Source organism: Rhinolophus sinicus, linkage group LG01 (assembly GCF_036562045.2).
Source record: "Rhinolophus sinicus isolate RSC01 linkage group LG01, ASM3656204v1, whole genome shotgun sequence".
Classification (NCBI taxonomy): Eukaryota; Metazoa; Chordata; class Mammalia; order Chiroptera; family Rhinolophidae; genus Rhinolophus; species Rhinolophus sinicus.
The window spans coordinates 134,798,688-134,825,801 of record NC_133751.1 but is presented as its reverse complement, the minus strand read 5'-3'; the positions used below and the strand labels follow the sequence as shown (position 1 = coordinate 134,825,801).

Below are 27,114 nucleotides of genomic sequence, written 5' to 3'. Positions count from 1 at the left end.
GAATCTGTGAAGGTTTGAAAGGGCCAATGAGTGTTCTCATCATCGAGGCATTCTATGGAGGGTCCCATAAACAGCTGGTGGATCTGCTCCAAGAAGACTTGGAAAACTGTGTCCTTTATACCCTTCCTGCAAAGAAGTGGCATTGGAGAGCACGGACATCGGCTTTGTACTTCTCCCAGAATATTCCTATGAGTGAGCATTACAGGTAATCAGAGCTCAGGCTGTTTTTAATGTCCCCTTTATAAGCATGTTGCTTCTCTCTTGGCATCCATGAGATTTTCTGCAACTATGTAATTGGTCAGTCTGACTGTAGTAGAGACAGCGAAGCAGCAGAGTACATGACAATCTGAGGACACCTAGTTGGTAGAAAAGTGGCCTCATTTAGAATCTACATACCTTTTCTAATTTGTCTTGTGATTTTATCACATGCACAAGTGTGGGTGTGGAGGGCATATTTTTGGCCCGAGAGACTTGATCGTGGGCACATTGGTGGTTGTTTTGTTTTGTTTTTGTTTCTGTTTTTTTTGGTTCCAATGCCTCTTTTAGGGAGTATGCTGTTTTAGGAGCTAAGGTTTCAAAAATGGATATGATCAAGGTCTATATACTTACAGGCTGTAAAGATGATTGAGGTAGAAACTGACCAGTAAGTGCAATGAGAGTATGAAAAAGGGAGAAGTTGGTTTTTACTGTGCCAAACTGCAGGTGGCTTTACAGTTTGGTAATCTTTGCTTAATTTTGAAGGATGAATAGATTTGGGGAATGCAGACCTCAATTATGAATTCTGATTTATTATGACGTGGGGACGAGGGCCACCTATTAGAAAGACTTATGGACACACTGAAAAGTTGGATGAGAAATACTGATTACAGTTTTAGGAGGAACAAGTAGCATGGAACACCCCTGAACATGTCACCTGCTTTATACTCTATTCGTAATGGATTGCCATGTGTCTCCTGATTGTCAAATAGTGGAAGATTGTCCTACTGTGCTTTCCGTATCTGGTGCTCTTGATTGCATTGTTTTAGGCAGGAGTGGGGAGTGCCAGTTGATAAACAATGGAGTTAGAGCAGACAGGTTGTTAGAGAAGGGGCACATGGCTGCGGTGCCCACCTTGGCTTCAGTAGCCATACCCACCTGCTGCTTGTAAGGTGCAGCAGTCACAGGGGCACAGCAGCTTGAGATTTAAATGTAGATTGCTGTTCTGAGTAGTAATTTGGGGCATTTAGAGAAGAAGCCTTTTGGTGTATGAAAACCAGGCATCACCTCTGAGAATTCAGATTGTCAGATGGAAAAGTAGTGTGCACTCATGTCACACTGCTTGGGATTACAAAGGTACAGTGCTGTTTTAGTTCATATTGAGAATTCTGTATTTTTCTAATCTCAACTGCATTTTTCCTTCCATAATTTAATGTTTTATATTCTGCTGTTGCTAGGTGAACATTGTTGATTCACTAATAGTATGAGAAATGTCAATGAATGTATCGACATAAAAGTTTTAAAGGCAATGATAAGACTATTGCTCTGTTAAAATCTGACTGTGTATCGTTACTGTCACATCTTATTTAATTGTGTTTTCACTGCGCCAACTATTATATTACTAGAGGGCACATTGTTATTTAACATTACCATTTGATATAATAAATTTCTACATTATGATTTGAACATGGAAACAAACCATTTCTATATCTGCTGTTAGATTTCATTTTGATTATGAAATTTTTCAGAATGAAATTTTCGTATTACAAATATATGTATGTGGATAGCATTCAGACAAACACTTCTCTGCCCATGGCTTCCGCACTCCCTTTGAGGCCGGACGCATTTGAGGATAGCCATCACATTACTCTTTGCAACAGTCTTATTTGGGAAGTAGATTTCTGAAAGGTCGTGATGTAAAGTTTACTCTCTACTAGCCATAACCCCCAAGTCCTAACAGTGGTTGGTATCTACGATCTTTCAAGGTCAGCCATGTACGTAAGCTGTGCAGTTAACTGTGCTAATCTAATCAGACTTCACTAAGATATTCCTCTCCAGTTTAAATGACAGTTATATTTGACCAATGATTACTTATGTACTCTTTACCAGATAATTGTTTTGAATACTTTTGGACAAATTGCAGTTGCTTGAAAACTTACACGAAGTTAAAAAACATGCTCGCTCAATCCTAGATCTAGAATAACCTTTTATTACACCAGAGAAATCTGATCTCTGTAGAGGCTTGTAAAGATATGAATAGTTTTTGCTTTGCAGTTACTTTGTATATTTGGGAAATGAAATCATCAAAATTCATAAAGAAAAAAATGAATAAGTACCAATATCGCCTACTATGCAAAATTACTATGAACAAGTATCTGATGAGAAAGACCTTGAAGGCAGGTACACATGTTATTTTTCTAACTTCTGTACATATAGTTGTTATTGTGATAAGCCTGTTATCTGGAAAATATTTTATTACTAAAAGAATAATTGCTTCAGCTCAATTAATCATTTTGTACTTTATCTTGATAGCTTAAAGAATATATCATGATTCACATTTAGAGCTGATTCTAAATGTGAATTTAGAATGATTCACATTTATTATAATTACAAAAATTCCACAAGCTATTTTTCTCAAAAGTAGTCGGTAATTATTGTAATTTTTAGGTTATATCATAACGCTTTGCCTTCTGGAAACTTCACAAAATACAGAAAACTGTTTCTGAGGATGCGCCTTAAATTTTGTGTTCTGAAATGTATGAGTCATTAGTCCCAGGGTCAAATATTTCTACTTTACTAAAATATACCTAGACTAGGTGTCAAAGGCATTTCATTTGTTTTTCTTTTTGCAGTATCTTTACTGAACTGAATCACTGTTACTTAAAATCATTGTTTACTCTCAGATCTTACAATTATGTTTTTCATTCCATCTGAGGTATTTTTGCAGATGCCGATCATTGACCACTTAACTGTGATTCTTTTTAACAGAATCACAGTTTTCTCTGTTGTGGCTACATACCCAGCCCCTGGGAGTGAAGCGTGATTGACTTAAGTCAGTCATGATGATCCCATTCTCTGCCAAATTTTCTCAGCTTTCCTTGCAGCTAGAGCTGGTCAGTCACTAAGTGTTGGCAAATTAGTGTATGACTTTTGAGGGTTCTTCCAAAGGTTTTTTGTTTTGTTTTTGTTTTTTACTTATGAAAGGAGAAGTCCTTCTCTCTTTTCCTCAATTTGAATGGGTTGTAATGTCTGCAACGTGAGATGACAAGATGAGGACAAAACGCCTGGGCTGCCAAAAATGTCTGAGGGATAGCTGGGAAGAGCCTGGATTAGATTTCCATTTTGAGCAATATAGTTGCCTAGTCACCTGAAAACCTGCCATCTCTGAAACATCTAGAATTGCTTTATAACATGTAACCCATTTTCTTTTAAGTCCATAGCTGAGCAAAGTAAGAGGATCTGAACAGGGATCTGGAAATTAGTATGGGAAGCTGGCTTTGAAGCTGTTGTTGCCTAATGTTCATAAAAGGAACTGGTTAACTAAGTTACATTCTTGAGATGAAATATTGCACAGCTTTAACCTGAATTAGGAACCTTTCTGTGCCCGCTTACGGGAATCTCTCTGAAACATGAAATGACAAAATTAAGGTGCCAAACGGTGTTATAAGGCAGTATCTGTGGTATAAAGAAAGGAGGTTATAAGAACGAAACAACGGAAGAGTACACTGGAAATGAATAAAAATAGTTGCCCGAGGTTCAGTGTAGCAGGAACTGTCGGTGCCCCACCCCTATTCCCCAACCTTTGACCTTTCCCTGTCCGGTGCCCTGGCCAGCTTCCTGCTGCTGGGAGCTGCAGCCCTTTGCATAAGGGAGCAGTTACTCTGCCCCTGCACAGCATCAGGCTGTGAGCAGCTCTCCACGGATGATTCTCATCCTTCAGATGAAACCATTCTGAAGAGTGAGAAATCATTAACAAAGATTCCTTAAAAATCCTGTATTCAAGAGACGTAAAAGCATAATTCTAAATAACTTATGGGTCACAGAAGAAATCGTAATGGATACCAAAAAAATAGAACTGAATCATAATGAACACATTGTGTATCGCAAAGTAGGTTACATCTAAAGTGACATTTGCAGCCACATCATCTTTAATGAATTTGTTTTTATTATTATTTTTGATTGTGATGTTCAAGGCCCCTCTTACTTGAATATAGGAGTCGTACTGGGAAGGAAACTGTAAGAAAAGGAAAAATTAGTGAAATTGAAAGTGAATATATAATGGAGATGAACAAACTCAAAGCAGTTATTTGGAAATAATAAAATAGGTAAACCACAGGCACAATGTTTTTAAAGGCATGATAAATTTTTGGAGTGAAAAAATATAACCACAAGTTGACACAAATCAATAAAAAGGAGGAAATGCTCTTAACGGTTCTATGTTAATACATTTAAAACCTTAGACAAAATGGATAATTTCTTAGAAAAACATAAACTTACAAAACCTCACTCAAAGTGAAATAGAAAATCTGAATGGAAATATAATCATTAAAGATGTTGATGCATTAGCTAAAAATCTCCCCCTGTAAGACAGAGGTTGGTTTACTGCAACCCTGCTTGCTCTGCCTCTTTCCAGACTCGTGTTACCTGAGATCAAGTGTCTACCTTTTTAGGTTTTTTGTGTTTTGTAGCCATATGAGTCCTGATAGGTGTTGATTATCATTATGACACTTACCCCCACTTCCGACCTTTTTAATTAATGTCCAGGGAGGGGCAAGGAAAGAAAATGATTGGATAGAAAATAAATGGAATGAAAAGTTCAGTTGGCTCAAGTAGTGCCAAAAGTGAATTGAAAGCTTAAGGTGATATTTGATTGTTGATAATTGTATCATAATTTGCCATTTTCTTTAATGGTACCATGACTGGCTTTTCACTAAGTGGATTCTCTTTGAAGGAATATGCAATTTTTTTTTTCCTTCAATGAACTGTTCCCTGTGAAACATAGAATGTAACTTTCTTTGGGAAAATGAACATTTTTCTAGCTGATATGAAATCCCTGTATATACGTACATTTATGGTTGTTGTTTGTAGCTAGCCTTTGTGAATAAAGGTATGAGTAAATTGGTGATTATAAGGAAAGTAGCTTAATAAGGAAAGTGGCTTCTCAAACAATTCTTTTACAAATTGGTAATTTAATTACTTTGCTTGTCAATTGTATCTTGTTTTGAATTGTTACTTTTTGTTAAAAATATAACTTTCTGAATCATAATAATACTTCAATAATAAAACATGCTTTTATTAAAATATACCATTCTGAATAATTTAATACATTTTAATCAGGAAAACGCCTTTCTGTTAGTTGCACACCCTAGTTGGTAGTATAAAAAGTAAGGGATGGCTTAATAAGAAGTTGTAGGTAAGTGAAGTATGGTTAGGCTTACCTAGGGCCATCATTGTACATCTCTGTAGTAACCAGAATAAGATCTAATGGGATTAAATAATGGCAATACCAGCTAACATACTGAACACTTACCATGTGGTAGACATTCTACAATCCTGGAAGTTAGATACTGTTTTCCTGGTGTAACAGAGGAGGAATCTGAGCCTTAGAGAATCAAGTTACTTGCATTGGGTTACACAGCTAGTTAGTGGTGGATATGTGGTTTGAGCTCAAGTCTGACCACCTGCAAAGGCCATATACTGTTCATTCTTTTTTCAGCCCATATACTGTTTGTTCTTTTTAAGTTCATGTTCTTAACCACTATGCTATCTTATACCCTACTGAAGCAGGGTAAACAAATTAAGTAAATTAAACCTAAGTACCTTTTGGTTAAAAATATATTATTAGATTTTACTATGAGCAGTGGGTGTGGTGCTTCTTGGAGTCTTAAGCAGTATTAATAGTCCTTGAATCTTGTTGGAGGCTGGAAGCTGGGAACCAGGAGCCTTTTTAGGTCTTTGGGAATTCTCTTATTTTTCCCTCAGCATATTTCTCTTTAGTTTTCAGCCATAGAAGTCACAAGTTACTTGAATTTCCTTCTTTTGAGGTTTTTCCTAATAATCCAAATAAAATACTACGCAGGCTTTTTTTTTTCTTTTCTTTTTTTTTTTTTTTCAAATCATAGGGAAGACTCATGAGTACACAAATAACATTCTCTGTTTAGGATGCTTGATACCTGCCATTCCCCAAATATCCTCAAACTGGCATACTGTGAAGTTCTCTACTTGGTTTATGAACTTGGCTAGAAGCACTGTTCCAGTACCACCCAGCTCACTTCCCTTATATTTTCACCAGTTGTGTGCACTACTTGGGGTTTGGATGATATTCTGACACTGTATAAATAATATTGTCAGGAGGTACAGGGTAGCATCCCACAGTCTCACCAACATGTGACTGCGTTGCTTATGAAAATTGGCCAAGTGTTTCCCCATGACTGTTACCCAGCCGGCCAGTTTCCCTATCCTATACGACTTAATTGTGGGAATGACTAACTTTTAAATTACGCTAACAAATTTTTTGTTGCAAACTGGAAATTAACTCTGTCATCATGCTTCCTAAAGGTTAGATTTCCAGACTTACGTGTTTCCCTGAAAATAAGGCATAGCCAGACCATCAGCTCTAATGCGTCTTTTGGAGCAGAATAATGTAAGACCCGGACGTATTTTACTATAAGACCAGGTATAATATAATATAGTATAGTATAGTATAGTGTAGTATAGTATAGTATAATATAATATAATATAATATAAATAATGTAATACCGAGTGTTATATTAATTTTTGCTCCAAAAGATACATTAGAGCTGATGGTCTGGCTAGGTCTTATTTTCGGGGAAACAGGGTATCTTTCCCACTTTTCTTTGTTTCTTTGTCACTGCTCTCAAGAAATAAAATATGCTAGTAGCAGGGGAAAAAAAGCTTTCTTGTTACGGAGTTCATAGTTTATTCTCACAAGTTGCTAATTCAGAAATGTTTGGATAGTTAGAACATGCACTGTGAACCTACTGCTTCCAAGGATTTGAGCACAGCCGAGCAACTTCAGGTGTATGTTTTTAATATCCCTTCTAGCATATTAAAAAAAATAAAATAAAACATCATATTTAAGATTCTGTACAGCCCCTAGTAATGGTTCATATGGATACAAGACATTATTTCTAACAGACTCTGTACCTTAAAGACCTGTAGGGTAAATCTCCCGTATATTTACCCTTTGAAATTTGCCAACTATATTTTAAAAGACAAACTAGATGTTTATTGCACTTTTACAGAGGAGAGAAAATCATTATTTTTAATGAATGAAATGGAAAAGGCATAAAATCCCCAAACGCCCCCAAATGGTCGCAAGATATACTATTATATAAAACACCTATGGCTGTAGAGTAAGGGCCTTCATCCTTTTGCTTTTAGAAGTAACATGCTTCTTTTTGACATAATAATCAAAAACTGTGAGTCTGAATTCAGAGGGCTTCTAATCTAGTTGTTTTTGGGTGTTGAGTGTCTTCCTCATGGTTTGTCTCCATAGCCTGGAAAAAAACCTTTAGAAAATGGAAGATATTTTTACTGTACTTCCATTCTCCAAATGTATTTCTTTATTTGAGAAGATTTTTCATTTTTTATTAAGGTCATAGTCAATGAAAACACACTTGCTTTTGGATCTGAATGGGGTGTGCACAGGTGTTAGTGTCTGACCTAATTATTACTTGGGGCCTCTAAAGCTATGGGACAGATACTTTGTTACCCTTTCCTTCTCTTAAGCCTCCCCCCTTAGGGCAGTTTTCATGCTCACCTATTCCCTTGGGGTCAAATTTGGCCTCTTCACCTCCTTGGGACACATTGTCGCATCCATTAAATGACCAATTCTGAGCAGCCAGCCCACAGAGATAACTGCAGGCAGAGGGCAGGGGCTGAAGCAGGCCCAGGGCTCGGAAAAGAGAATTCATGGCCCTTTCATCCATCTTTCTAAAGAACATAGTCCTATATATATATATTTTTTACCTGTAAACAGTCTCTCCTATATTTCTCTTTGTTCACCATCTCTTGTTAATCAAAATTTAACACTCCCCCTTTTTAAGAGAAATCTTGGTGATTGAATATATGTCGTTGAGAGAGGGCTGTGGGGTGAATGGTTTGGCCTAAATCCCCCCCAGACTAGTTATCTTTTGGCTTCTTTCTAAGCCTTGTTTCCAGTTTTTTTCCTTCATCAGCATGCACTATTGAGAGCTTTTATATAAGAGCCAGTGCCTATGCTGGCTGGTACTGGTGATAAAAGGCTAAACTTAACATATTTGGACATAGAGTGCTGGCACATAGTAAGTGTTTAGTAAACTCTTTGTTTATTTAAAGAAAGCTTTGTGCCGAAATCCATTTGCTAATACTTGTAGCATTGATTAAATAACTCCTGACTGAAAACCATCAGTGACTTCCCATTGCATATGTAAAAAATCCAGGTTACACACAGGGTTTGCTGGGTCCTGTGTACCTTTGCAACCTCATCTCCTGCAGCGCTCATCTCATTAATCTGCTGCACTAGTGGCATTGGCTTTGTTCACACTGAAATGTCAAGTTCTTTCCTGCCTCAGGTCCAGTTGCTACTTTCTGTTCCCTCAGCTGGCAACATTTACAAATTCCCCCCCCCCCCCCCCCCCGCATTTCTTTGCTTATTCCTGCCTATTCTTCAAGTCTCAGCTAAAATTTCACCTTCTCAGAGAGGCCCTCCCTGACCACCCCATCCAGAACAAGCCCTCTATTTCAGTATCCCTTTTTTTTCCCCTCTGTAGTAACATTATATGTAATTTATAATTATTTTGTTTGTTTGATTTTCTTTTTTATTATACTGTAAGTTCCATGATGACAAGGACCGTATTTGTATTTGTCTTGTTTACCATTTTTATCCTCAGTACGATAGTAGCTGTTGAGTAAATATGTTGAATGAATGATTTCATATCTGTGGGTTTGAAATTGCAAACAAAATATGCTTGTAATTGGCTTTGCTAATTTGCTTTTTTTTTGGCAATGGACTCAATTTTATGGGATGAAACTGAAGAATTCCATACATATTTACTCATTTATTTTTATGGGTTATATTAATCATACTATGAAATCAGTCATCATCCATTATGTAAATTTTGATAAAAGAAAATATAATTTTCTGGAATTTCCCCTGCATAAGAGTGTTTCTAGAAAAAACAAAAGTTTCTAGTTCTGGAAACTTTATAGAATCTAGAATATACCTGTGATATTTTGTAAAATTTCACATGATTATATTTTAAGGCTTTATAGTTTTGGTGGCCACCCACAAACAGAGGCCTTTTAATTTATGGTACAGAAGCAACAGGATAAATAAGAAATTAGAATTCGGTCCAAAGAGATATTTTGTTTGGCCGCTGCAATTATTTAAGCATTTTGTATTTTTAATGCTTTTTGACATACAGACATTCTTTGTTTTGGTCACAAACACAACTAGTTGCTGTTGTTTTATACCAATCTGCTTCTCACATTTATGTTACTTAACTGGCCCATTTAGGGCTTTGTGTTTGTACCTTCTGGTATAGAATCTGTCCAAAAATGAATCTTCAAATGATCTATAATAAAATATATTTAAATATACATATACATAGAAGAGCTTACTAAAAAAAGTATAAATCACTTGTGTTTGAAAGAAACCACATACTATATAGTAGGGAAATTGGCAGTCCTGGGTTGTTGTCCCAGCTCTGCCATAAATTAATCGTTTGGCCTTGGAAAAGTCATTTTTTAACCTTAGAGTCTTGTTTTTTTCATCTGTAACTAAAGATTTTGGTTTCGTCTGTTGAGTTCTGTGATGTTGTGAACAAGGAATTAAAATCCAGATTTAAGGAATTCTAACACGAGACAAATTGATTCTCTCATTCAACTTCATTGCCAACCACTGCTTCATTTAACACAAGCAGTGTTTTGTGTTTTTTTGTTTGTTTGTTTTTTGTATATCTCCTTGAATATGTAGCTTTTATTTTTGGAGTTAGAGCCCTTTGGGGAATAATTTTTTTCCAGTAATACTTCTGTTTTTTAAGTTGCTCTGATGTGACTTACTGTTTGGATCTCCTGTTCCAGCCTGTTTTTCATGATTATTCGTCTTTGCAAAGAGGTATTTGACTTTCATGTTAGCTTCTGTCTCTACAGGGCATGGGACATAGGACAAGTACATTAAATACTGAAGGTGTTACTGTAAAGCTCACACAGAAAACAATCAGTACTGCAGAGAGAGCAGTGCTTACTACAGAAATACAGAGGGGAGAGTTTAATTCTCATTCAGGAAGTTCTGGGGTAGACCTGAGAAACATTAGAGAGTTTGATAGATGGAGAGGAAATGGAAGCGTGCTGTAAGAGAAGGAAGTGTTGTGAACAAAGGTATTAATGCTGGAAAAATTGGGAAATCTCGAAATCTTGGTTTAGCATGAACATATTCTGAGTTAGGAGGACTCATGGCACATCAGGTTGAGATGGTAAGGCAGATTTTGTCTAGTTCGTGTACATTCTTGATTCAAGGTTAAGAATTTGGGGAACTTTTGTTTCAGGTTATGAGTATCCTTTGAGGGCTCTATGACTTGGGACCGTATTAATTGCATATGATAGAAACCCAATTCAAAATCACTTAATAATAAAGGATATCGTATTGGGTTATATAAGTGAAAGTTGCAGGTTTGTTGGCTTCAGGCAAAGCTGGATCTAGTGGTTCAGTGACTCTACTTTCCTCTGGTTTGGATGTATCCTGGAGCAGGCTCTCTCCATATGGATCTCTCCTAGAGCTAAGTTTATACTCCGTCAGCTTAGTTACCTTATCTGAAAGAGAGTATGTCTTTCTTGGCAGTTCTAAGCAAAGTCACAGGCTGATTGAAAATACTTTTTTAAAAAAATTGTGGTCTTTGAAGTTGTTACTGTGGCCAAAGGCACCTAATATCATGATTGGCCATGCCTGGATCACATGACCAGTTTGAAATCAGGAAGTAAGATCAACCCCATCCAAACCATATGAACTGAGTGCAGGACAGCAAAGGGAAAATTACATTGCTGTTATTTGAAGAAGGGGAAGCAATGTTTTATAGGCAAAAAAAATCCCAAACAAAAAACACATGGTGAGTACTACAGTCAAACCTGAGATAGAGGTAAGGAAAACTGTGCACAGTATGATTATTAAAGCAATGTAGAATGGAGACCCTGGATGAGGGTAGAGAGGGTCATTGGATTCTAAACATCTAATGACAAATAGGGAGATTCTGAATGAGAACAATGATAGTAGGAAGGTCAAGTAGTAAAGGAACTAGCAATATGAATGAAAATTGTGTTGTTTGCATTTCATTAGTTATAAAAATTGACTAGGAGCTAAACTGAAATTTACCTTTGTGTTATCTAAGTGAAAAGAATTTGGGATGCAGATTAATTTAGTCAAAATCACAGAGATCACAGTTAAATTATATTAGTGGTTATAATTATTTTAAAATAGCTATGCTAATTGTAAATCATTCATATTTACTCATTAAATTAGATCAGTGGGTTTACTTTGGCAGCATTTTAAGTACTCCATGTACTTAATGTAGCAAAACTTCCTTTTCTCTAAAAATTTAAAATAACACTGCCTTTTTTATTGAATTTTATTGAAATAAAATTTATAATGTGTGTTATATATATACATAAATGCATACAGAGGGTGTCAGAAAAATGTATACACCTTTTAAGAAAGGAAAAAACCTGTATTAAAATTATACTGATGGTAAAAATTGTACTGATGGTAACCTCTTGTAATTGCAGAAGTCAAAGGTGACTTGTATTTATCTTTTGTTACTGGTATATATCGAATATTACAATTTTAATACAGTTTTTTCCTTTCTAAAAATGTGTATACAGTTTTTTGTCACCCTCTGTTTATGTGTGTGTGTGTGTGTGTGTGTACACACACACAATCAATAAATGATTAATTACCTGGTATTAACTTCTGAAACTTATCTCCCACCCCACACCCCCAGAAAAAAATTAGGTATTAAGTGCATTTATTGAGTTCTTATATTGTGCTAGATTCCCAAGAAGAAAATGAATTAATAAAGCTTGGGGTTGCCACTCGACTTAGTATCCAGTTCAGAAAATCCAGTCTCTTCCTCACTGGTCTGGGTGTGTGAAGAACACACACCGCATGCCAGACACAAATGATAAAAAGGTGAATAGGGTAGTGTATGCTTTAGGAACTAAGTTTCTTCTCATTGACAGAGTTCTGTTTTTCTTTGGTTTTGTTTTGTTTTGTTTTCTTTTCTTTTCCTTTGTTTTGTTTTGTTTTGTTTTCTTTTCTGTCTTTTTCTCTTCTCTTTCTTTATTTTTTCAGTATTATTCGGACAATGTTCACTTGAATCAGCATTTCTAAAGCAGTCATATATGTACTAATATATTTTTAGGGAAATCCCCCATACTTGGTAACCTGTCTTTCACTATAGTAATAGATCTAGAATGTACGGGATCTTTAGCCCGTAGTTTCTTTACGTATCCAATATTGATACAGACGTTTATTTGTGTACAAACTGTTTTGGTGGGTTCCAAGATTTTCAGAAAATGAAAGTAACTAAGAATGTGAACTAGTTTTTGTCACTGTTATTTTTTTCTCCATCATAAGCTTAAATACAATGAAAAAAAATTCATGAAATCCATTTATATTAAAGACAAGATGTCCATATTGTGTGTGTGTGTGTGTTTGTGCATGTGGCATTTGTACTATAGAGTTTCTTATTCAAATGTAGTGTTTCTTAGCTTTCGTTTTGTAACATTGCTGAGAGTTTTCAGTTTCTCAAAGGGAATTTTTAACTTTTTAAGACAGAAAAATATCAACTCACTTTTGTTTTTGTTTTTTTCTATACTATTTTATGAGAGGACTGCTGCCAAGAAATGCAGCAATAGCTCAGTGTCATTACCACAAAGGTTCAGGAATCCTTGACTCTTACAGTCGGTGGAAATGAAGAAATTATAATTTGGGTGTTTATAAAGAGCGATTGGTAGAACTATGCAATCATTGTAATAGCAGTATTCTTATTTTTTCCAGGTGTTCGAAGATATTTAATAACATTCACGTTTCTTTGCAGTATTTTTTGGAAAATGTTGGAAAAGTAAGAGAAGCAGAGGTTAAAAATTGAGGTCTTGCTTGCTATGAAATTTGAGTATTGTTTAAAATGTAAGTAGAGTTTATCAAAGTAATGGTTTTCTTTGTATGATTTTGATATTTAGAACTGATAGTAGAAAAACGAAGACACACCTGAATACCCATGCACATGAGATGTAGAAACACTGTCAATTTTAGAATTAAACTACCTGAAAAACATGTAGGCTTTTGGAAACATGATTTTAATATTTGTCTTCTTGCAATCAGTTTTATTTTAGATAAAATGCTGGCAGATGGTAGTGATCTACTTGAACACTGTTGAGTTTTCTTTATTTTTTCCATGGAAAAAAGCTCCCAGAAAACTTTTGTTCTTTAATGTGTTCAGCGTGCATATGTTCTACATGTATTAACTAGTATTAAAAATGCAGTTCCTAATTAGATGTCTAAATCTGAGAGGAGTTGTGGTGAGTACCACCCTCTTGGAATTATTGAAAAAGAAAGTTTTGATGAATAGGGTTTTCTTTTTTGCTATTGCATCCTTCAGCCCACTCTGGACCCAAAAACTAAAGAATTAGCATTATCAATATTTCTCAGCTATTACGTTCTGGGATTTCTACTGGTTATTGTCATTTTTGATGATAAACCCTGAAGATATTGATTATATCAAAATTTGGAGAATTCAGGATATTTCTATTCTATTATGACCTATTTTATATTACAGCAAAAATGTTAATTTTTTGTTATTGTTTAAGGGTTTAGGCTTTAGATAGGCTTGGTATGTCTTAGGGTTTAGAAATATCGTAGGAAATCTCTAAAGTATAATAATATGCTGCAACCTGGTTTTGTTTGGTATTTTTGTTTTACATTTTAAAATGTAGGGGTTCCGGGGAAATCCTTTCCTCTCCAAATTTATCTGTATGAGTCACCTGATCCTTTCCTTCTAATAGAGTATAATGAAACGGTGTCATATGAATCAGTATTTCCACATTTGCAATTTAGAATATTTGGTTTGAAGTCATCGGCATTCATCTACATTTCTGTTTTACCTTTCAGTTTGTCACACAACTTTTTTTTGCTGATAAGCACATCTACCCAACAATGACTTCTGTTTTACATAGACATGGGGTGTCAGTTGTTCTCACTTTGTTTTACTGACTAATGAGGTATTTGTTCACAATTGCAAACCACAGATTAGGCACATAGATATTGACTAATCCTGACTTACAAACATTAGCCCACGCAACGTGAATTCCTTCAGTGTTTGGGCATTCTTCTCTTGTACCTGTTAGACATACTATTACATAGTCACTCGAGGTGCTGGGAAAAACCACTGGACTAGGAGTCAGAGGAACTGAGCTCAAGGCCCAGGTCAGGCCCTCACCTGTAAAAGAGCAAATCACTTCCATGCTGTTTCTTCATCTGTAAAATGGTGGAAAGAAAAAATAATGTCCTTCACATTTGTTTTCAAGGTTTATTATGAGGATCAAATGAGATAATGTTTCAAGAATATTTTGTAAACTGGAGTTTAAGATATTATTGGGAAGTTAGAATTTGTACTGTTCTTCTGTGTTAACTCATTTGAGAGGTTTTATTTTTAAGTTATTTAATCTCTGGACTTTAGTTTATCTATTTTAAAATATAAGTAGAAAAGATGACATGGCATTAATACGTTAATAAAAACATAATGTTTAAAGAGTGTTTGGCCCCAAGCCATAATATGCTGCTATATTTGTTCTTCAGTGCAGGTGGTTTATTGTGACAGAGTGGGAAGAAATGGTCAAATGGATATTATTTGCAGATTTTTGGTCTCTCTTTATGTTTACTTCAGCTCTGGTATCAATTTTGAATTGTAGCTAAATAGCAACAATCAAATATCATAGTGGGTAGTGGTAATAAATTAAAATAGTGGTTGTACGAGTATTTATTTCTGTAATCAGAAAAGTGAATTAATAATTCACTGTTTATTCATTTTCTTCAACTAACATTCGTATTAGTTGACTTCTATTTTGTAAGGTGCTTTACTAGGTACTTGATTTGAAAGTGTGTGAAAGAATGCCGTTCATGAAAAAGTAAAATGGACGGCGGTTGAATTGCACCCTTATCTAGTAAACGCTCAAGTGTTCTTAAAGAGAGAAAAAAGGTGTACAGTTATCTCATGGGTCTGAAGGTTTGACAATACCTGTTGCTTTTTTTAAAAAAATGAAAAGCAGAATTTCATACCTATGATAAAATGACTATAACTTTCTAACACAAAGTAGTTATTTCACATATGTAGTATCATCTCTTTGCTTAAACCCCATGGAAAAGAATCTTGTTAATGTCTGAACATACAGAAATTTCTCACATTACTTTTAATAAAGGAATAACAGCTGACCATCATAACTGCCAAAAATGTTAGTTAAATAGAAATAAAAGTTCCAATATATTTTCTTGAAGTTGATAGGAATTTTAGTAAACATAGTAAAAGTTTCATATTTGGAGTAGAAATGGCCTTTTCAGGTCAGCTGTGTCATTTGCTACCACATTAGTGCAGATGATTTAGCTGGAATATATCTTTAAACTTACTGTAAATATGCTGAAAGCTTTCTATTACTGGATGCAATTTTCGAAAAGATCTTATATATATTAGTTTTGCATTTTTTTCATGTAGAAATAGGCTTTCCTTATTTCTTTCAAAAATCTCCGAACTCGTTTTTTACCTTTGCTAGTTGGGGCTGAAGGTAAAATATGCTTCAGGAGAGTTGGAGAAATATGTTTGACCAGCATGTTGCAGAGAGTAACACCTAACCCTGTCATTTAACTTTCTCCTTTTCCTCAGATGTTCTATTTAAATTATTTCTTATTCCTGGTGAAAGAGTTAAGATAAACACTCACAACTACTCACAATCCGGATCCCTATTGTTTCCCCTTCCAGATTATTCTAAATCCTCTTTTCAGCCATTTCTTGCCCTTCACTTCCAATAGTGTCTCACCAGAGCAGCTCACTAGTAACCAACAATTCTGAATAACTATTAATGATATTTTACTTTTTGTCACTGCTGAGCGGTATTACCTACTCCATTATATTAATATTTGGGCAGTATTAGTTAATGGTGAGAAAGTGGTCAGTATGTGAGTAGATGAGTGGAAAAGAGAAAAATTTGTAAAGTAACAGATAATTAACTCATGGAATTTTGAGCAACTGAAATTTAAAAGCAAATATCCAAAGTATATTTTATGGTTATTGTGGCATCTTAGAATATTTAATATTGGCCTTTATTGAACTTCTTTTCATAAGCAAAGATCATCATGAATTTGCCCAGGAAATATTTTATTATTATTTCTAAGTTCCTTGAGGGCAGAGGCTTTATCTTTTTCTCAACTATCCGCAGGGTCTAATTCTTAGTTTTCAGTAAACATTTGTTGGATGAAGGAATAAATAATGATGATACTAAGAAATATCAATAAAACTCGTAAGACATTTGCTTCTGTTATGTGCAATATTGCCGTTGTATTTATTTATAGAGACACATAGAAAAACAATGCTAGCTAATTTTTTAGCATTTAAGACTTTTTATTTAGCATTTGATTTACCTGCTTTACAAGGTTATATACTCCCTATTTCCTCTTTCTTCTTTCCTTGGTGTTCTTCCCATTGCATTGCCCTCCATATAGTAGCTGCTCAATACTTTTTAAAACATTTACATGAATATTATGCTTTAAGTTAGTAGAATACTTCTTGCTTGTTATATAATTACCTATTCAGTGTAGTAGAGAAGGTGGCGATTTTAGTGGTTTTCACTTTTCTCTTTTGGATTCTTTCCAAGTAGCAAAAGATGTAACTGGAATGAGTTTGAAGCACATCAGGCAGAATTTAAAGTGATAAATAGGAGCTATAATATGGAAATACTGAGACTTGTCATTTTTCATGATACAGTGGCAACATGCACAAAACAGTTACCAGTTGTTAGTTTACAGGCTGAAAAACTTGAGGGAATACAAATGCAGTAAGAAACAAAGGTTCATTAGACATGAACTTCTTATAAGGTGTTAAAACACAGGACCTTTTGGGAAGTATACAGATTATGTTGCGAGAAGAGAACAGTGGGGGAACAATAATGATTTATAATCCCCGGCGGGGGGGTTACCTGTTGACTTGGAAGTGATGCCAGTGTACATGGTCTACTTTGTAGAAATACTAGGTTGGTGCAAAAGTAATTGCGGTTTTTGCAATTTTTAACTTTAAACCGCAATTACTTTTGCACCAACCTAATGGTATATCACTGCTTTTTGAGGTAATATTGCTTGACCTTTGTGGCTGTTTTGAGCATCTTCAGCCATCCCATAGAAGGATAGCCTCCTAACTCTTCCCCTTGTATTTTAATTACTTATCATACCCCTTCCACATCACTAGAAATTTCACTTTTATCATTGTCTATTCCTTGGAAGTATCAATTTGATCATCCCCTTCTTTCTTGTTCTCTGTTAAATGTCTGCCTTTGTCAAAGAAAGCATAAACACCTTGCATTTTGAGTCAATGTACTATATTTCTGTTTTCTGCCTTTTAGAATCCTATATTTACCGCTGAACTGGAGTAAATTAAGAATGCCATCAATGACATTCTCCTTGCTTTTCCTCCCTTTCACCACTCTTTCTTTCTTGGTGTTCATTTTGACCTCAACTTGAAGGACAGAAGTCCTCTTGACCTCTTTTAGGTCACTCTGACTCGTCATTATTTTCTTCTTTGGTGTCATTTCTCCTTTCCACTGCTTTAAACATTACAGCACCTATGTCTTGTCGTAAACCCTTTTATTTGGATCTTCTATGAAAACTTTTCAGAAATGTATACATGTATATTATAGGAATCGCCATTCTTTGAACATTTTCTCTGAAGCAGACTGATGGGCAGCATTTTAAAATGTTTGATCTCATTTAAACCTTACAACAACCCTGTGAGTTACATAAACCCTGTGGGCGCTGAGCATCGACATTTATAGTTAAACAAACTCCAAGTCTTTCTAACGTGCAACTAGGGTTGAGGATGCCTGTCTAAAGCACACTTTATAGGCTTACTACAAAGAATAGTATTATCTGTTATACTTATCTTCACGAGTTCAAGATTGTAAGTATAAATATAACTCAGTAATTCTATTAGCTTTGTTTCATTTACTGGGTATTTCCTTTCTTTTTGTTTTGTTACTTTTAAGGGATAATTATAGTAGTATGAAACATTCTGTCCACATAAAAGTTTATTGAAGAGGTTAAATGCTCTTGCTAATTAAAGAAAATACAAATGGACAGATTGTTGTTTTGCATTAGTAATTTTAATTATTTTTTAATCAGAGCACAAAAATATTTTTTTAGGACTACTGCTGTCTTATCCGTATTTTTTTCACTACTTGAATGATTTAAATATCCAGGTAAAAATTTTTTTTGAATAGTTGGTTATGCTTGGTCTATAGATGGGACAGAAACAGCTGCAATAATTCCTTGCAGTGGCATGAAGTTTATAACTCTCAGTCCCTATTTTCACTTTACCTATCCCTAAATCATCTACCGTTTTTTTATCTATCATCTATCTATCTATCTATCTATCTATCTATCTATCTATCTATCTATCTATCTATCTATCATCTGTCTATCTAATCTATCTATTATCTATCTATCTAAATAGTTTTTACATTTACCCAGTTACAAAGGGATTAATTATAATGTGATTAGTTTTCTTTGCACTTTTGCCCGATAGATTAGTATGTCAAATCTCACTTTCTAGTAAAATAAACTGACGTGATCAGAAGTCAAATTGTCTATTTTCAAAAAGCAAATTCATGGTAGAGTTGGCTAAGATAGTAACCTGTGGTTTGTCCTGTTCAAAAGTACCTTTCAATGTCATGAAAGCTTAAATTTTTAAAAATCGGTGTTGCCAGTCTTGTGGTTTCATTAAAACAACATATTTCTCGGAACTCTTTTAATAACTTTGGCTATCTCCTACTGTACCAATGTGACCATCTGTGTTAGTTTGCTAAGGCTTCTGTAACAACAGAATTTATTCCCTCATAGTTCTGGAGTCTAGACATTCAAAATGAAGCAGCAGCAAGATTATACTTCCTCTGAAGGCTCTAGGGAAGAATCCTGGCTTGCCTCTGCCTAGCTTCTGGTGGCTCCGCACAGTCTTGGGTACTCCTTGGCTTATGGTCGCATCACTCCAATCCCTGCCTCTGTTGTCACATGACCTTCCTGGTGTGTATCTTTTTGTGTCCTTTCCTCTTTTTATAAGGACAGACGTTCCTGGATAAAGAGCCCGCACTAATCTAGTATGACCTCATCATAAATTGATTACAACTACAAAGATCATATTTCCAAATAAAGTCACATTCACAGGTACCAGGGCAAACAAATCTTTTTGAAGGACAAAGTTCAATCCACTACATTATCATCCTTGAATTCACTGTGTCATGTCGTGCTTGTCACTTTATCTAGGCTTTCAGTAAATTTTTTTTAAATAAAGGACTGCCAGGTACCATCAAGTGCATTCAATAAACCATAACATTAACTCTGGAACCAGAAGAAGCATGAAGAAATCATATAGCCCGTTCCCTCCATGTGAGAGTCTCATGTGTTATCTTCAGTTTATCAATGAAGCAACATGTAGTTTTCTGCAGGGTGGTTTGGATAAAATGATAATTATTTGCCTCCTATTATATAGTTTTTTGTGATATCACTTTTTTCTCTTATTAATTAGTATTTTTAGATATTAATACCTGGCATTGAGATGATATGACAGATATTAACGTAGTTAAGACTTTAGAGCTCTTCTAATCAAACTGCTGTCATTTCCAGAGGTCTGGAATGATTAAGTGCATTGTCATAAACCAGAGGTAGGAGATGACATTTCTAGGTGGGTCCTGAGTGTCTAGTATTGAATCCTATAATGGGAATCTACTCTAGGTACTAATTTGATAGGACCTAGAGGACACTGATGAAAATCAGTAATAGGCTTGAAAATAAATACTGAAAGAATTTGAAATAATTTAAAGGCAAAGGTAAGGATTGATTTAATTAACCAATGATATTGTTATCTTGTTCCTGGAGGCAAATGGAAGAAAAACCGGCTCAAACATCCAGAGAAGCAGATTCAGGTTTGTTTTCCAACTAGAAAGTCACAGTGGCATTGCTACTAAGAATTGTCATTGCAGATTTGAAGAGGAATGAACTCTACCCTCCTCACTTGAAACAAAGCGAAAACAAAACCCACACAAATCCACTTAATAGTCTAGTCTTACCTGGAAATTTCTAGGTTTTTGAATCCGCTTCTTTACATCCTTTACTTCTTGCTGCAGTCCACATGAGTGCTTCCTCCCCAGAATGCAACTTTAAGTTTATTTTACAAAGAGAGACTTCCACCTGCTAGGTCAAAATCTCTGAAATCCTTGAACCTGTGGCTCCTCGGTTCCTGGTTTTCTTTTTCCCTATGAAACAGGACATGATGTAAATGGTGGCTTTCAAATTTCTGATCTTCAGATTATGGCATAATGTTCATACATCAGATGTCCTTATAGATGGATCAAGGTTTTGTGTTTCCAGTAAGCTCCTTGATGCTGCTAAGAGATGAAAGCAGAAGAAGTCATTCAGTATTCCCTCCAGCTTTGTTGATCCATCCTCTTCTGGGTTTTCGTATGGCTTCAGCTACTTGATGGATTTTGTAGCTATGAATGAGATTCATGTCTCAACTGATCTGAATATTTCCTGTTTAGTAGGTTCTGTGACTGACTTTTCTTCACGTTCTGGTTGCTCTGTCAAAATTATGCTGCCTGCTTGCAAGGTGTATTAGTAACTATATAACTTCTACAAACTATCTTTCTTATGTCTATAGCCTTCTCTTTTGATAAATACAAGCAATTATAAGTTCATAGGTTTTTGTTTTTTTTATTTTAAAATATAACCTAAACTCTATTCTCTCATAGACTGTCACAAGGTATCCAAAAACAAAGAAAAAAAAATTAAGACTTGCTTGTTAGTGGCTATGCATACTTAGAAAGGACGACAGTGACAATCAGAAAAGGAAGTCTTACAAGCTGCCTCTTCCTATCCAGTCAGAATTTCTTGACATCAACCAATGTTTAAAATTTCAAGGCCATGGCTCTAGGGACTTCAAAAGCAATTATGGCTATTTGTACTCTTTCTGGTTGTCAAACAGGGTAGCTATTGCCTATGTTTAGGATAAATTAAGAAAGCAGTGGATATGATGGATTAATATGGGCCAATTTAAAATACCAAGTATCTAGCTGGTGTATCTGATGGAAAGTTAGAAAAATTCTACATTACTTAGTTCTACTTTGTAGGGTGTCAGCATTGAATTTCTTTTTAAAATGACAGCTAATCAAGAATTATGTAGCTCCTCAGGGGATGATTATAAAACATACCAATGTAGATCTATGTGTGCCCTAATATATTTACCCTCAATAAATTAATTAGTAGCCATTATATTTAGGGGACATTGGTTACATTTTCTGAGCCTCAGTTTTCTTGTCTCTTAAAATGGTACTAATAATAACTACCTTGCAGTGTTATTGTGAAGATGAAATTAAAACAAAAGAGATCATGTATGTTAGGAACCTCATATAGTGCTTGACACAATGTGAGTGTTGCAAATAGTATAATATTTCTTTCTTTTTTGAATAATTGTTTTATTTTTCAATTACAATTGACATACAATATTATATTAGTTTCAGGTGTACAACATAGTGATTAGACATTTATATGACTTATGAAGTGATCATCCCAGGAAACCTAGTACACCATACATAATTATTACAATATTATTGACTATATTCCCTGTGCTTTACATCCCCATGACTGTTTTTTAACAACCAATTTGTACTTCTTAATGCCTTCACCTTTTTCACCCACCCCCAAACCTTCCCCGTCTGGCAACCATCAACATGTTCTTTCTATCTGTGAGCTTGTTTCTATTTTGTTTGTTTGTTTATTTTGTTCTTTACTTTCTACATATAAGCGAAATCACATTGCATCTGTTTTTCACTGTCTGACATACTCCACTCAGCACAACACCCGCCAGGTCTATCCATGCTGCTGCAGGTGGCAAGATCCCATTCCCTTCCATAGCCAAGTAATATTCCATTGTATACCAGTTCCTCTTTATCCATCCATCCAGACTGCCAGGCTGGCTCCACATCTTGGCCATGGTAAATAATGCTGCAGTGAACATATGGATGTACACGTCCCCTCGAAGTAGCATTTTGAGTTTCTTTGGATAAATACCCAAAAGTGGGATTACTGGGTCCTTCTTTGTCTCTTGTTATGCCTTTGTTTTGAAGTTCATTTTTTTTCTGGTATAAGTATTGCTAACTCATTTTATTTTTTTTTTGGTTTCAATTTTCATGAAATAACTTTTTCCCATCGCTTTATTTTCAGTCAGTGTGTATCTTTCAATCTGAAGTAAGGCTCTTGTAGGCAGCACATGTGTTGTTTCCTTATCCATTCAGCCTTCTTATCTTTTGATTAGAGCATGTAATCCATTTACATTGAAGTTAACTGTTGGTAGATATGTAGTTGTTATCATTTTATTATTCATATTTTTGATCTTTTTTTCTCCGTAAAGAAGTCCCTTTAACATTACTTGTAATGTTGGTTCAGTGGTGATGAACTCCTATAGCTTTTTCTTGTCTGGGAAGCTATTTAAATGTCCTTCAATTCTAAATGATAGCTTTGCTGGGTAGAGTAATCTTGGTTGTAGATGATAAAAATATCAATCTCATGACTATCTCATATATTAATGTTTTTAATGGTCCTTGCTTTTTATTACTTTGAATATTTTGTGCCATTCCCTTCTGGCCTGCAAAGTTTCCATTGAGAAATCAGCTGACAGTCTTATAGGAGTTCCCTTGTTTGTAACCAATTGCTTTTCTCTTGCTGATTTTAAGATTTTAACTTTAACTTTTGGCATTCTAATTATGATGTGTCTTGGTGTGGGCCTCTTTGGGTTCACCTTGTTTGGGACTCTCTGCGCTTCCAGGGCTTGTATATCTATTTCATTCAGCAGGTTAGGGAAGTTTTCTGTCATTATTTCTTCAAAAATTTTTTCAATTCCTTGCTCTTTTCCTTCTGGTGCCCTCTAATGTGAATGTTGGTACACTTGATTTTGTCCCAGAGGACCCTTAAACTATCTAAATTTTTTTGGATTCTTTGTTTTTGTTATTCTGATGGGTGTTTTCTGCTACCTTAACTTGTAAATCACTGATTCGATCCTCTGTTTCATCTAATCTATGGTTGATTCCCTCTAATGTAGCCATTATTTCAGTTATTGTATTCTTCATTTCTCACTGGTTCTTTTTAATGTTTTTTATCTCCATTTTTATGTTACCTATCTCTTTGTTGAAGTTCTCACTGAGATCACTGAGCATCCTTATAATGCGGTGGTTTGAACTCTTTGTGTCTGGTAGATAGCTTGTCTCCATTTTGTTTAGTTCATTTTCTGAATCTTTGTTCTGTTCTTTCATTTGTGACATATTTCTTTGTCTCCTTATTTTGGGATGCAGCTGGGTGCTGCAGGTGTGTCCCTTATTTGGTTTGTGTGTGGCCGGCCTCCTGTTGTAGTTGAACCTTGGTTGCTGTTTGCAGGTCAGTGGGAGGCAGGCTGATTGTGAGGACTGGCTGTGACTACAGTGGAGGAACTTTTATGCGGGGGTGAATCTATGGAGCAGGATATACTTTAGCAGGGCTCTGGTGCCTTCCCAGGCTGCCCTTTGGGTGTGTCATGTATAAATATGTATAGGTGGTCCTCTGGCATGGTCCCAAGATGACCACTGGATGTAAGGGCCCCAAAGCTACCTGGGAGGGACTCTACTGCCAGCACTCCTGGTGGCCTCCTGGGAGGGGCTCTGGATGCAGGTAAAGTTCAGCTGCCACCTGTGCCCTGCCTGGGGCCACCTGGTATGAACCACAAAATGATCTGGGAATGTCTTACATCTGCTCTGACCCTGGAGGTGTCTGGAATAGGCTAAGCTGCAAACTGAAGCCAGCTACTGCTAGTACCAGGCTTGTGCTGCTTAACAAGAGTTAGGGGTATGTTGAGGCCAGATGCTGCTTGTTATGGGTTTGTGAAATTTTGACAGATTTGAGGAAAATCCGCAATATGAGCCAAGACAGGGCCTGAAAGTTGGGTGAGATGGGTTCTCAGGGAATCACCAGGGCAGGGTGAATGGTGTTAGCCAGATCGATGTACACTCAGGTTTGGCGGCTGCGTACATCTACAGGCTATAAGGGGGGATGGCTCAACAAAGAAGTAATGGCTTCTTCCAGCACTTCTCTTTGGGAGAAAGCTGACTCTCCAGCCCTTGCCTTGAAGCTAGACAATTCAGTTCTTTCCTATATGTTCCTGGCACCTTTCAAGCTGCTGCCCCAATGCTGGAGATCAGAGTGAATTAGTCCATCAACGAGTAAGTCTGTATGTGGCACGTCTTTAAGAGACACGTCTGGGACTCCAGCCTCCCTCGTCTCACTTAGCTATAATCTGTGCTTGTTTTCACAACCAGAAGTTGTGGGTCTTCTTTCTTGGCATTGGAACCATCAGCTGCAGAGCCTGGCATGTGGCAGGGACCCTTTGGTCCTCGGGAGGACCCTCACAGCTGAGCTCTTCCACCTGATTTTTAACCACCACGTAAGGGTGTGGGACCAGCCCATCCTACATCTCCGCCCCCTCCTTCTAGTCTGGAGATGGCTTTTTCTGTATGTCCTTAGTTGTAGGACTTCTGTTCACTGAACTTAAGTAAGTCTCAGTGATGGTTATTTTATAATTTAATTGTAATTTTGATATGGTCACGAGAGTAGTGAAGCACAGCATTTACCTACTCTGCCATCCTAACTGGAAATCCAGTACACTATGTTTGTATTGCACTGTATGATTTTTTTCACATAAGATGCCATCCCCATTTTTTCAAATGAAATTATGAAGCAGTCAGAAACGGTGGTGATAACACATTTCTTATGTATGAGAAAGCTAAGTTTTAGAGAGTGATTAGTTCCATTTCATGTGGCTATTCATGCTTAGGTTTCTTGATTCCTAGACCAGAAGTATTAGCCTTTTCCCCATTTTATGTAAACTACTAACTTTATCTTTCACTTATTTATCTAGTTATAGGTATAATGGGTTAAAGGAGTCAGTCCGTTAGTGGAATTCTTGATGTTTTTAAGTATGTATGCAAATGAAATAACGTGCATAAAAGGCTTTGGAAAATAATTTAAAATGCTACACAAAATTGAATGTTTATTTTAATTATTTTTAGTCACTACATTTATTTTCTTAATAGTCACATTTTCTTTACTCATTGGTAAATTAGAAACATCCAAAAGATAATCAGTTCCAAAAAGAAAAGAAAAACTTCCTATAGCCATTCTTCTATTCTAGTTACTGTATTAGCTTTGTTCAAATATTCTCTTAATAACAAATTCTGTATTGCTCCTAAGGCTTTTGTTGAAGAATTCCTGAAAATTATAGCTCCTTATTTTTTGTTGGAGGAACTGATTTTATTAACATGTGGCAATTAAACTGACACTTTAGGGATTATGAGCAAATAATGTAGGGCATTGCTAGATTATTTTTTCTCCTTAAGTTCACTGAAAGAAAACATTCCCAATAATTGTTAACACTTGTAGAAAATCTTGTGAAATACTGGTGGAAAGTACTCCATACCTGGATTTAAAAAAGAAAGATCAGCCCACTTATATGCAGTATTATGTATGTTAACTCACTCTACCTCCATATACTTCCTTGAATGTAAAGAACTTGCACAGGTGTTATTAATAAAATATAATAATAATAAAACCCCCTTCTCCCTTCTATTTTAAATAAGGATGCTATTCTGCCAGCTTTGAAGCTCACACATACTCTCTAACTTATCCCAGCTTTCGCTCATCTGGTCTTTAAATGGCTCCTTTCATGTGGTCAGCCCACGAGCCGTGCGTACTGCCGCTCAATCACGCCACTGTACGTCGCCATCATGAGGGTGGTTTGCATGATTTGCATTTCCTGTACTGTTGGAGCTTCAATAAGCTCTAAGCGCCACGTATGAAGAAACCACTGCCAAATAATGCAATGATTTTAGTCAAACCAGATGAGCTAGTGCTGGAGTCAGGCTACCAAGTCGGGGGGGAGTGAGGGGCAGGGGCGGATGTTGTCAGGATATCCTGTTAAAAAAAGGATTCTTCAAGATGTGCATACATGCAAGATGCGAATTTCTTAGCAAATCTGTCCATGTAATATAAGAAGGTTACTTTTGGGAAGATAGGGCCTAAGTGCCGTGATGAATGACCATACATATTATCAGTCTTTTTTTTACTAGTGCATCATGTTGCCAATGTAATTATTTATTGTGACAATAATAGATTTCGATGACATTAACTTTCTAACCATCCAGAGTTAAATTTAGTCAAAATTAAATACCTTGATTACTTGTCCCTTTTCCTGTAAAAGAAAGCTTGTATTTTGTTAAAAAATGTTAGATAAAAGCTGTCGGACAACTATTACAGAGATGGCATAGTAGTGGGCCAATCAATAGCTACTAAAGTGGGGAAGAAATAAAAAACATGTAGCAGATACTAGTCTTCATGAAAAACATAGACAGATGGGGAGACAGACCTATATGATGCTACAAATAGATGAATATCTTGTAAGGATTTCAAACAAATGTTGAAAGATCCAGTGAAAATTTTAAAAGTTGGTTTAAAAGTATATCTTGTGCTTATAAATAGTGTGTTTATTCAGCTCACCTGAAACCCAACCTGTAAATTGTTCATGAAATATTTTATCAACATTAAGGAAAAAGAATGTGGACTGAAACTACATACAACCACAGTGATATTAAAATGAATCTCATTAATAACATTGACTTTAATTTTTCTTAGACTTCTTACACTCAGATATGGTGTTATAAGTGCCTACAAGAAAAACTTCTGCAAAAATCTGGTTAACTGTTAATGAATAATAGTATCAAAGATTTCCTATTCTTGTATACAGACAATTGAAGAAT

At 35.7% G+C, this 27,114-nt stretch overlaps 1 protein-coding gene across 11 annotated transcripts in view; it reads left to right on the top strand.

Moving 5' to 3' along the window:
- The window catches only part of GTDC1 (glycosyltransferase like domain containing 1), a 361,227-nt gene that overhangs the window by 108,698 nt on the left and 225,415 nt on the right, over positions 1-27,114 (top strand). For 6 of the 11 annotated variants that reach the window (XM_074335867.1, XM_074335834.1, XM_074335875.1 and 3 more), the window contains one exon: positions 2-205. The exons of 2 other annotated variants lie outside the window; for them this stretch is intronic. In XM_074335867.1, the coding sequence (XP_074191968.1) occupies positions 2-205 (204 nt within the window). Of the gene's footprint in view, position 1; positions 206-13,030; positions 13,160-27,114 lie in introns of those variants that run through there. 3 more of the 11 variants (XM_074335854.1, XM_019735914.2, XM_074335878.1) reach the window with 3 other exon arrangements.